This window comes from Pelodiscus sinensis, chromosome 2 (assembly GCF_052426305.1).
Source record: "Pelodiscus sinensis isolate ZL-2025 chromosome 2, ASM5242630v1, whole genome shotgun sequence".
NCBI classification, from domain to species: domain Eukaryota; kingdom Metazoa; phylum Chordata; order Testudines; family Trionychidae; genus Pelodiscus; species Pelodiscus sinensis.
The window spans coordinates 184,589,389-184,602,291 of NC_143053.1; the positions used below are offsets into that span (position 1 = coordinate 184,589,389).

The 12,903-nt window shown below is 41.3% G+C and overlaps 1 protein-coding gene across 4 annotated transcripts in view; it reads left to right on the plus strand.

Moving 5' to 3' along the window:
• ZNRF2 (zinc and ring finger 2) overlaps nt 1–12,671 on the plus strand; it is an 85,613-nt gene extending 72,942 nt beyond the window's left edge. For 2 of the 4 annotated variants that reach the window (XM_075921944.2, XM_075921946.2), the window contains 3 exons: nt 633–738; nt 2,229–2,310; nt 6,565–12,671. In XM_075921944.2, the coding sequence (XP_075778059.1) occupies nt 633–738; nt 2,229–2,286 (164 nt within the window). In that variant the 3' untranslated portion in view covers nt 2,287–2,310; nt 6,565–12,671. Of the gene's footprint in view, nt 1–632; nt 739–2,228; nt 2,311–6,564 lie in introns of those variants that run through there. The other 2 variants (XM_075921945.2, XR_012901924.2) reach the window with 2 other exon arrangements.
• The last annotated feature ends 232 nt before the right edge of the window (nt 12,672–12,903 follow it).

The window sequence follows — 12,903 nt, forward strand, 5'->3', positions numbered from 1 at the left end:
GAAGGACTAGATACTAAGAGGGAGAAAGATTGAGACAATACTGGCTATCATGGGGGTAGGTGTCAGTCTGTAACATCCTTTTCAGAGAAGCCATTTGTCCAGGCTCAGCCCTGGTCTGTACTGCAAGTGTGGATAGGAGGAGGTAGCAGTGAGGAAAAATCCCTTTTTTCGTAAAATGAAATGGAGCCATTAGGGTAGAAGCCAACTTCTCCAGTGTTCAGTGTTGGTCCTGCTTCAGAGCTTTTATGCTGTGTAACATGCTGCTGATCAGAATGAGGGTGATTGAGGTGGTGGATGCTTTGTCTCTAACTATAGGAGTAACTGACCCTTAGCTATTGCAGCACAGACATAAACCAGTTTTACCTGCAAGCTTCAGTATGGTGGTGTTATTATTTAGCCTTCTAGTACTTTCCCTTTTTGTACGACTGCATTTAGTCAGATTGCATCAGAGCCATAGTTTAATTTGGTCTTTTAAGACTCCTACATCATTACACATTATAAACATGCTTAATTTTACATCTTTTACTGAAACAGAATCTTTAAAAATGGTGGTTGTATAATTGTGTTTATGCGATGAAAGTTTTGCCTTAAGTGTTGTTTTTTAATCCTTTAAACCTGTTCTGCTTTTACAGAGGATGTGCTGAGTAAAGATACTGGGGAGTGTGCAATATGCCTGGAAGAGCTTCAGCAAGGGGATACCATAGCACGCCTGCCTTGTCTATGCATATATCATAAAGGGCAAGTATTCTTCACGCTATCCTTCCCAGACAAAATTCCATATACCCACATCGGTTGGTGTAATTTTTTATGAAGGATGTTTAAAGGGACACTTAACATCTAGTCACTTTAAAAAAAACAAAAGTACTTCAGGTACTACATCTTGAGGTACCCTCTTTTACCCCTTTGCTTTTTCTAATTGCTGTTTGAAAATCTCCCAGAAATAAAATGAGGAAAAGTTTTGTCCAAGAGAAGAAGTAAAAACCACTATATGTATACAGGTTGTACCTCCCTTAACCGGATCTCCCTGATCCAGCAACATTCAGGGTCCAGCACAGACCATGGATGTTCCTGAACCACAGAGCCCAGGAACAGAAAGGTCTGGAGGCGAGCAGGAGCGCTGTAGGGGGCACCAGCAAGTCAGCTAGGAGCCCTGTGTGTGGAGGGGGGAAGGGGGGGAGAGGAAGGGTTCGGGGAGCGGTGGCTGTGGCGCTTTGCCTCAGCTCCGTTCTGGCCCTAGACTCAAGGGCAGCCATGGAGCTCCGGCTCCTGCCCTCTATCCTGGACCTCGACTGTGCAGCTCTAGCCCCAGCCACAGAGTGAGGCGGCTGTGGAGCTCTGCCGAGGCTGCAGAGCTGTGGCTGTAGTACCCCAGCAGCTGCAGGGCCGATGGCATCTAGCAAGCCCCAGGGGAGGCTGGGGCAGCATTGGGGGTAGGCTGGAGTCCTAACCCAGTGGCAGCATGGGCTAGGAGAGGAGGGTCCTCTCCTGGTCTGGCAAATCTCCTTGTTTGGGACCAGTCAGGTCCCAAGGGTGCTGGACCAGCAAGGTGTCCAACCTGTACATGTATTCTGTTGAATGCACAGGGTAAGATTGAGAAATATGTTTTTCTGGTTTTTGGTATTCATTTTAGATGGTGTTTATAACAATAATGTACAACAATTGCAGGCAGTAGTATGAGTAGGGTACTCATGTCCCTCTTAAATGAAACAAGTACACAAAATAATTTGTAAATTTGTTAAAATGTCAGAAATAAACAGTGACATGTTACACATCAGTTTCTCTAATGTTTAATACATAGTATCATACAATACAATAATCGGTGAATGTTGAAAAATACTATGTCATGCATGCTGGTTGAAATTAGTGATGTTAGCTATCATGTAACTGAATAGTTGTGTAACAACATAATTTATCATTGGTTACACAATTATTTGGTAGTCCCAGGGGTTGGAGCTGGCAGCCAGTGGGATACGGAGCCTCTGCATGGAGCTTGGACCTCCTATGGACAGAGGCTGCTTCGCAGCAGTCTCCCCTGCGCTGCTTATGCCTAGGCTTATCAGTTAATTGTTTACTTGACTGTACACTAACATCCCTAGTTGAAATAACTTTGGTCTTAAAACACATTTTCTCTCCCTTCCATCTCCCCATGTTCTAATATTTCCAGTCATTTGATTTTAATTGTTAAAACATTTAATACACATAACAATTATTCTCTTCCATTCAAACAGCTGCATAGATGAATGGTTTGAAGTAAATAGATCTTGTCCTGAACACCCTTCAGACTGAGACTACAAGGTTCCTGTTATGTAGGTAACTTCTCTTTTTGCATATTTTATTGATCTTTTCAGTAATAAGTACATTAAATATGTAGTCAGAACTAAGGTCCCATGGGAAGCAAGATTAAGGAAAAACAACTGAAGAGAGTTGGCAGTTTTTAAAGGGACATTATTAAGGGCCCAAAAGCAAACTCTACCACTGCATAGGAAAGTTGGAAGGTATGGTAGGAGATCGCCTGAATCAAGCAGGATATCTTACATGATGTAAAAATCAAAAAGGAGTCATATAAAAAGTGGAAACTAGGTCAAATTACAAAGGATGAATATAAGCAAACAACACAAGTATGCAGGGGCAAGATTAGAAAGGCAAAGGAACAAAAGGAGCTAAAACTAGCTGGAGACATAAAGGCTAACAAGAAGACATTCTACAAAAATATTAGAAGCAAGAGGATGACCAAAAACAGGGTAGGCCCATTGCGCTCACTTGCAATGGGTGACCCATCCGCTCACTTGCGGCAGTATGTCTCAGCCACGCTGCCTTGGGCCCTGCGAACTCTTTGGCTGGGTCTGCTTTCAAGTACCTAAAAAGGTGTTGCTGGGGGAGCAGGGAGGGATTGTTCTCCTTGACCTCTGAGGCTAGGACAAGAAACAATGGGCTTAAATTGCAGCAAGGGAAGTTTAGGTTGGGCATTAGGCAATTTATTCCAGTGTTTAACCACCCTTACAGTTAGTAAGTTTTTCCTAAGGGGGGTTATGGAATCTCCATCCCTGGAGATATTCAAGAGCAGGTGGGATAGACGTCTCTCAGGGATGATCTAGATCAGTGGTCCCCAATCTTTGGAGGTTGCTGGGTGCCAGGGGGCGTGGCCGGGCACCGCGGGGCTGGGGCGGGGCCCCCCTCCAAGTGCCACATGCCCGGGGCCGGCGCCTCCTCCAAGCTCCGGCACTGTGCACACGCCACGTGCCCAGGGCCAGGCCAGCCCTGAGCACGTGGCAGGCGCACATGAATGCCCCCGCGGGTGTCATGGTGCCCGCGGGCACCGTGTTGGGGACCACTGATCTAGATGGTGGTTGGTCCTGCCATGCGGGCAGGGGACTGGACTTGATCTTTTGAGATCCCTTCCAGTTCTAGTCTGTGATTCTAAGTTTATCCTAAAATAGTCAGGTTATTGTAGGCTTTAAATAGATAGTAAATATACTGGAATGTATAAATGGTTTTTGCGCACTCACATCCAGTACAGTGTAGTCTAGAATAAATTGCAATTTAACTACTTGCAAAGGGAGAAGCAGTAATGCTAGCCTTTTAAAATTATTTTGTTGTGCAACCTAAACTTGCTTAAAATACCAATTACCCGTTATTTGTGTTAGTTTAGTGAATGACCATTCCTTTTATACTGAAATCTGCATTTTCATTTAGGATGTTATATAATTTTCACTGATACCCTGCTGATTACTTTCAACAAACATTTTATCTTGTATTGCTTTTTCTGAAATGCATATATAATGTTACGGACCTGCCTGTCTCCCTCTCCCCCGTATTCACACAGGTACAAAGCTTTCCTGGTTTTTATTATTATGTGTTAATGGTTTAGATCCCAAACCAGTTAGTCAAAGGATTAAGGGGGGCATTTTTATTCTTGCGGGTAACTTGCTTACACTCAACTCCAATCATTACAAAACAAATTAGGGTTTATGTTAAACACTATGTCAGGGAATTTGAACTCTTTGCCCAAAATAGTATAGTGATTTTTTTTGAAGCAATCTTTGATTCCGTGGTGTTCCTTTTCACTTTACAAGCATGTGTTGTAGCTCACGCTGCAGTCATACTAGAGATGGTTATGCATTGTCACACTTGCCAAAGTACACATCTGCAGGGACAACTGTTTTTCCCATAGCATAAGATTAAGACTAATTTTTCAACTTGGACGTGTACTGTACATAGTGTCATGTGTTTCAACCACAGGAGAAGCATAAGAGGCTGTTTGCAATAATGTTTATCTTTGAAAATACTTAAGGATGTTTCACTTGGTATTTTAAATTGATATAACAAGGAGTCCGGTGGCATCTACTAATGTAACATATGCCATCATGTGCCACAGTGACTCTCTGCGACAGGGCAACTCAACTTTGGAAGCCCCAGGTGCCACAATGATACTCACAGCACATGCTGAGGGCCACAACTCAAGTGTGGTTGCAAATATATGCAAATGTCTTCTTCCACACTGACAGGCCTGAATACAAAGATTAAGGCAAAACTACACAACACGTAGGCCTAATTTAAGTCAGATCTGCTGATATTAATAAAATGCAATATTTACCCAATTTCCACCAATATGACAGCACTTTGCTGAACTGTCATTGCTCATGAAATTTAACTACTAGAACACACATCAGCAGAAGATCATTATATTGACTACTTTTTTGTTTTGGCTTTGCAATTTTAACAACTCAAACAAACTGCCAATACAATATTTACTGAAATATAAGTACAAATAATGTGAAGTTAAAAGCACTGAGCAGAGAAGTGGCATAGCTAGAAAAGGAACTCAGGAATCCTGCTTCCCAGAATCCCTTTTTTTCCCCTCCCTGCCCCACCAAGCACCAGTTCCCACAGTCCTCAGAGTAGAGACTGGAACCCCCAAATCTAACCAACAGACCAGACCCACTGCCCACCTACAGGAAAAGAAAAGTCAGAAGTTTTAACACCCAGTTGCCTGCTCTAACCCAGTGCCCCTCCCCTCCCCCAGAGCCAGGTACCCCCCCCCAGACACCTGCTCCAACCCAGTGTCCCTCCCTTCCCCACAGAGCCAGGCACCCCCCAGCCTCCTTGCTCTAATTCAATGGCCTTTCCCTCCCACAGAGCCAGGGATGTAAATCTAGTGGGGCAGAGGGGAATGCCCTGGGTCTCACCAGAGCCACACGCTTTTACCTCCAGGCGTGTCGCTCTGAACGTTCCATTGAAGGCACGTGCTGCTGCCCCCTCCTTTTCAGGGCAAAAAAATCCCAGACATGTTTTGCCTTTTAAAAAAGCTGTCCAGATGGTGATTTAACATGTAAAAACAAGGACATGTCCAGGAGAAACCAGACATATGGTAACCCTACCCAAGCCCCAGCACAGACCTTCCTCACCCCAGCCTTGCTGCTTGGCTTCACCGTAGTCTGACTGCCCAGCTCTGCCACTGCCTTGCCACGTGCCTCTTGCCACCCCCAGCAGCTCTTGCGCACGCGCCTACGTGGCCTGGTGCAAGCACTTAGGCAGAAGCAGCAGACTTGCTTTGCTGCCACCTTTTGCCATCCCCCGCTGGCCAGGAGCTACTGCGCATGTGCTGATGCAGCTTGTCAGTGCCGCACCGTGCGGCTCTGCTCGCAGGGAGGTGCTGCCGTTGTGGCAGACGCGGTAGGTGTGCTCTGCCGCCGCCTCCCCTCCCTTTACCCCCGGCCAGCAGGCAGCTCCTGCACACCCAGCATGTCTCTGCCGCTGGAGCCCCAGCAATGAGGCAGGCAGGTGGCCGGGGAAGTGGCTCAAGGCACCATGGGCCGCATGCAAAGGGGCTGTGGGCCACTTGTGGCCCACAGGCTGTGTTGAGTAGCCCTGCTCTATGATGTACATTGGACAAATCAGACTGTCTCTATGAAACACAATAAATGGACGCAAATCAGACGTCAAGAATGGTAACATACAAAAACCAGTGGGAGAACATTATAACCTCCCTGGACATACACTTACACACTTGAAAGCTGCCATACTCAGATGCGAAACAAGCAACAAAAAAAAAAAAGAAAAAAAAAACCTTCAAAAACAGGCTGCAATGTGAAACTGCTGAACTTGAATTCATATGCAAATTTGACACCATCAGAATGGATCTGAATAGGGGGTTGGGAATGGCTCTCTCAGTACAATAAGTAGTTTTCCACTTCAGGTATTCCCACCTTATTCAAATCTACGCTGATTTAATTATCTCTGATGTAATATTCCCAGCTCTGTATGGCTACTTTCTGTTTCTGTCACTTCATTCATCTGCCAAAATTCATGGAAGTTGATGCCATAAAAAAATTTAGTCTTTAAGGTGCCACCAAACTCTGTGATTTTGCCAAAAAAGACTAACGTGGCTACCTCTCTAAATAAAATGCTTTTAAATTGTAAAGGATAAGAATGATACACTGGGATAAAATAGGGAAAAATAGGTTTTCTTTGGATTTCTTTGCATTAACAAGTAATTCATTATCGTGTAACTTACTGAACTAGCTAGGAAAGTAATATTTGTCATCTTTATTGATTTTCTCACAGCTTCTTACACGGATCAGAAAATGTAGAGGATTTAAGATTCTGTCTTTGGACATACATTTGAGAACATACTTGGCTTCAGACTTGTGTTCCTGTGCGGCTGGAAAAGGCAAAGATAGACAGTTGTGTGGAACAAAAGCTGTAGAATCCATTTGCTTGCCAGTAGAGTCGGCATACCGGACACGCAGGGATTTTGAAAATGCTGCACATCCTGTAACAGTCTTCTTGCCACAGATGTTATTGATTATTTGTATTCTAAAGGCCAAAGTTGTTGTTTTTCAGTCTAACTTTTCTGCAGAAGCAGGTTATGGTTCTCTCTTCTTACTCTCACCCAAATGGAAATTGATACATTCTAAATCAACACTATCTGAAACATTTTTGTGAGGATCCCCATATTTTTGCGTGGAAGTGTTTTAATCTCCTCTTAGGCTGAAGAATTGTAAATGGCAAGCAGTCTAGCACTATGACCTTATTCACTGAATTCACACCCTGTCCTCAGTATGTTCTTCACCTTTTTCAAGAATGGAAAATGAAAACTACTTCTGCATAGGAAAACTGTACTTCAAAGTTTTTTTTAACTAAATCTTTGTCATAATGCTGTCCAAAGAATAAACCAAGGCAGGTGACTAACTTTTATTGATTGAGCTATAGAATTGTTGAAATCTGGATGCTGTATTGTTATTTAAGCGTACTAAAATGTCTCTCTTAAAGCTTTTGGTTAAAAAAATTCAGCAAAGCATAATCTTGCAGCTATGCAACTTTTTTTACTGGGAGAAATTTAAGTGCTGCCAGTCAAGGTAATTCGTTTAACGGGTATTTTTTTTTTAAAGTTTCAGGTAATTATTTTATTGTACTACTTTCATCTCTAGTCTGTCTCTTCAGGTTTAGGAGAATAACTGTGAAAATGGGCACAGTGATGTTTCCTAGGCATTATAGTAATGATTACATGGGGTGGGATTTGCATTAACTTTTGAAACACTTTTATATGCAAATTTTTAATTGAAATTTTCTTGATAGCAGAGCCATAGTAATTTGCACCTCACATCATTTATCTGTTTGTGGATATTAGCATTTGGCAGTATTTTTAACAAGCACCTGCATTTGTTTAATTTATTACTGTTTTCCTATATCACTATATTTGTCTTATCAGGGCTTAGCACACATCAGAATGGGGGAACAGAAAACAAAATGTGGATGAATGAGAGTTCCCATAAAACATCACAATAAAAAAAACTGGAATAAATATCACAGCTTAGAAGAAAAACATTTTATTTCAAGAATTGATATATTGCAGCTTCTGAATTTTCACATTATAGGGACAGATTGACTATTTATTACTAGCTGCAATTTTTAGTTGTTTCAATAGCAAAAATAAATTACACCACACCTTTTTCTTAAGTGTATAAGTATTTTCTTGTGTACTTAATTTGGCGTGCTATGTATTCTTAAGTCTATAACTTTTCCCTCTGTTGCTGCTGTTTCATAATAAAGGCAAGTAAAGGAGCAACTGCTGCCACCCATAAGAATTAATGCATTGCACAGTATAACAACCCATTTTGCTTGTCAAATGACTTTGTCTAGATTACTTTTTCCCTTAAACGTTATGCTGTGAAATGCCTTTTGTTATGCTGCAAATCTGATGCAATCAAAACTAGTTAATGCTGGCAACTGATAGCATGGTTTCCTAGGGGCTTTTTTTCCCCTTGCATAATCTTTCAATTGAATCTATAGTTATAAGGCCCAGTCATACTCTTTGACTTCAGTGGCAGCAGAATCAGATTGTCGTGTTTTAAATCATGTAGTCACATCAAATACGCTTTCCCAACAAATGGTTAAGATAGTACAGGTTGAAACTCTGGCATGGATGTTTCCGGACTAGAGAGTCCTGGTGGAGGGTCAGTGGCAAGGATCCCTGCAAGGCTGGTAGGACAGTGGGCTGCCCGCTGCGAGCGTAATATGGAGCCATCCAGCAAGTCTGCCTGATGGGGTTGGGAGACACGTGCATGGCTGCCTGGCAGGATCCATGCCACGTGGCTACCCCGTGGGTCCCAGAGCCAGGGCAATGATGGCTGCCCAGCAGGTTGGCAGGGCAGCAGGAAGTGAGGAGCCAGCAGGGGGTCCTGAGGGTGCTGGACCTGGGAGCTCCAACCTGTACTTTTCAGTATAGGTTCTGTTGTAGCAGGGAATTGTTTTGCTGCCTTGCATTATGGCAAGCGTTAAAGCAGTGGTAGGTAATATTTTACTAGGGATGTTATTGCCTAGAGGTTTGCTTTTTTGCTATTTTGAATCATTTATCTTGAAAAAGTAAATTTTTTTGCATTTACATTGATTTGTTGTTGGCTTCATGCCATATAATGTCAATGCACAATACACTCAAGTAGTGCTAATTATCTTCCCTCCACATCAAACTGTGGGCTCAACTGTTGGAGCAGAAACTCCTCTGTAAGTTACAAAGAAAGTTTGGCATATTCTGGTATCCTGTTTTTGTAGGTAGTCTCTGTTTTAGGCATTAAATAAATCTGTATTTAAACATGAATCTGTTTACAGTTTACACACTATTTCAGTAGTTCACTCTTTTAATTCAACTGCAATGTTTTCAAAACCCGAATCTTCTAGATTTAAATGTCTAAGTAAATTGTTGAAAGAACAAACTCCCCAGCATTTATCATCATTACCAGACTTTAAGGCCAGTGTGCATGCTGTAGCTGAAACATGCCAGCAGCTGTCACTTACATATGGTGTCTGCTTGCAGATTTGCCCCAGCCATTGGAGAGAGTGGATTTTTTGGACTGTTCAGAATTGTTAGTATGGCTTCAGTACTGAGGCCTAATCGTAGATTCCTGGTTCATCCAAAATGTTGATGTCAATGGAAGTTTTGGCAGAGCCAAGGAAAGCAGGATTAGAGCCTTTAATGTGGATGAAGATTAAAACAATACTGAAAGATTAAACAAAAACTTGTATTCAGAGCTTCCTGTGGAAGGCTAAATGCAAGCTTTCATTTCAAACTACTGTTTATCAATATTCTGAAAAAAATATTGTACACACAACTGCAAAATAAGCCTATCCTCATTTTAAAAATATCTCCTCACCAAGACCTTGGACCAGTGTTCAATAGGGAGGGGAAATGTTCCATCACTGAGTAGAGGAAGACCACACTTTCACACATTAAAAGCCAATAGGTTATGATAAAATTTAAGTGTGCCACATTTTCTGCCTGTAAATATATACATTGCCAATTTATGTTGCTTGAGTTTATTTTCTTTTTTGTGGTGTATATCTTGCCCAAGTATGGAAGAGGGAACTAATTCCCATACTCAGGTTTGCCATATACATGCTGCTTGCCATAAAGAACAGATGTGGGTTATCTAGAAATGTGACTTAGTTATCTAGCAGATGAGTTGAGTAAAAGATTTGTTAAAGTGGCTATGATTTGGGTTTTATATGATCAGCCCAGAGAGCCATGCTGCTAGCCATTAAAGGACAGTGATTATCCTGTCTTTTGTATTTAAGGTATCTGTTCTCACTTTTTATGTTTTAAATAGTGAGCTAGTTTTCACTGTGCATGTACTCTAGAAATTGATTTGAGTGGAACGTAAAAGGAAAATGTGACTCCTACTTAACATGTGCAGTATTTTATTTTGAGAAAAATGAATTTATTTAAATGGATTAAAATGGATTAAGAATTAGAGCATCTCAATTCTAGGGTGCAAGGAGAAGTGTACTGTAGTATTGTAATTGGGACATTTGAAGGTAACCTACAATGGTGGGAGTAAATTCTTTGTGTTCTCTTCTTTGTGATGTCATGGGGATTTTATTTTTAAGGCCGCCCCCCCCCCCCCCCCCCCCCCTGCCTCACCCCCAGGAAGATTACAAGTATCTCATTTTGACTCCCAATTTTGCTGGAAAGCAAAATTTGACCTCACAAGAGGCTTAAACATGAGCAATTGTTGGACAAGGAATTTTGAGTCAGAACTTTTGAAACTTTGTTTTATAACTTTGTTATATCCTCTAACCTCCTCCTGACAAAGACTTGGGAGAATTTTTCCAGTTGGAAGATTGAGCACTCTAACTCTTATTTTAGGGTTTAAGATGTTCTCTCCTCAATCTTCCAGCAAAACCAAGGAAGTTGAAACTTAATGTTCTTGATATCTCTAAGGAAGCAGGAGCAAACAGTATTTTTTTTTAAATGCACTTGCTTTCAGTTCCCTTTCAGGTTTCTATTAATCTGAGTTGCTTTGTCACGTGGAATAGAATGATTCCACTTAGATTGTGTAGCTGTTGTATTTGCTATTTATGTGGTGGAGAGGGAGTTTCCTGATGGAATACAGAAGTGCTGACCTGAAGATTTCCAATTTGTCCATGCCAATGGGTTATCTCAGCTCTGATTTGACCAGCGCAAAACTTTACTTTTCATGCAAGTTTCAATGCTGCTTTTCCTTTCTTCCTCCTTCTACCCCAACAAGCCATATGATTTTTAGGAATTTATTCTACCCTTCTTCTTTGGACAGAGCTTCCATGATGTCAGTAAAAATACACACACAAACTCATTGGAAGAGGAATGTTTGTCAAAACTCTTGCTTCAACCATTTTCTAAGGTGTGCTTTTATCAGCAGGTGCAGTTTGCCCCACTTAAATTCTTGCCATCTGAAATGGCCATGAGCAGGAGATTCTGCTCAAAACAGTGGCAATGTTTTCTTTATGAAATACAGAATTTATACTTGACTCTATTGCATAGGTTGCGTAGAGAAGTGAATTGCTCACTTCTGAAGTCCGTTTTGTCATGACAGACATTAAAGATATTTCCCTGTTGGAATGGAGGGCCCTTCCCCAGCTGTACTTTAGTTGTAAATTTGTCTGTTTTTTGTGGTTGTGCTCTGAAATTGGAACTGAGCTTTTGAATTTTGTTCCAGTAATTTCTCAGGCCACTGTACAGTGTTGTATAGACTACAAGCTCTCTTACCTTCATAATGGGTATGTCAGAGTCACCGACTGGATACATTGTAAACTGACTTAATGAAAGACATTGCTAGTTAACTGAAGATTTTGCTCTGGTAAGCAACTATAGCATATTTGCGTTTTCAGGAGGCTGGACTTGATTGGCTAGTATGTGTTTCTTGGCTCTGGGATTGATTAGTTTTCTTTCCTTAACACTTGTTGCTTACCTGTTTTTACTACTTGTTCATTTCCTTGTGTTAGCTTCTAATTAACTTGTTGGTATGAGACTTTCCCCTGGGGTTTGCTTTGACAAAGGTTTTTCGAGGATAAGATTGAGTTGACTTTGGCAGAGTGTCAAATGTAAGTAACCCCTCCCCCCACACACCTGCAGGTAAATAGCCTCTGTTGTTGAATCCTGTTTGTTCTTGTTCTCCTCAGAAGCTCTGCCTTTTTTATCCCTTTGTTATATTAGAAAGTGCTTTAATGGCAAATATAATGGTCACAAGTTCCTAACGGTTATAAGTAATCGGGACATCCAGGTATGGCCTCATGCATAATAAGGGGTTCTGTTAAAATAAAGCTGAAATGTTGATCATTGTATAGTAAATAACACTCTTCTAGAGAACTTTGCCAAATTGCTGCACTTGAGGAAGGGGAGGCAGCTCAGTTATTGAGGGGATGTTATAATGGCCATCTTAATTTTAAAAATTCAACTTATTTTAGCAAGTGGTGATTCATCATGGAACCTTTCCAGTTGCCTGAGAAACTCTCATACTCTTTTCTTACCGTTAAGCAGCAAGCTGATGGTAAAAGGTGAAGTGCAACCACCGGTTCACGTACCTGTTCCCATAAAATTAAGTGTACACAAAGTGCTAGATGGAACTGTAATAGTTTATGAATGCTACAATTATTTGTAGTGGTAATGGACAAGAAGTCTTCCTTCATTACCCTGAGTATAAGTAAGAATGTAACTTGCAATGTAAAACATGTTTGTAAATTTTGTAATTGAGCAGTATGATTGGAAGCTGACTTAAGTTGTGTTAAGGTACATTTTTGATGATCTGTCAGTGTGTAATCATGAACTGAATATTTTTTATTGATTTAGGGTGTATGTTTAACATTCCATTTATGTAAAATATGTACAAATATATGTGTAATAAATCTTTTGAAGCACAGTTTGCCATGATTCCAGGTGACTTCAGTATTACTGCAAAGAAAAATGCTGTAGATTGGGCAGAGTTGTTGTCTCTGTTCTCTGAGAGACTATTGAAACACCAGAAATAAAGAACCAACAGCAACGCGGAGGAACAATTCCGAGAAAAGCTTGTTGGCTCTGCTGACCAATGCTGGCTCCCCATATGGTCCCTTTGGATCCTGCACTATGCAGAAGATGTAGAACAGGCTTAA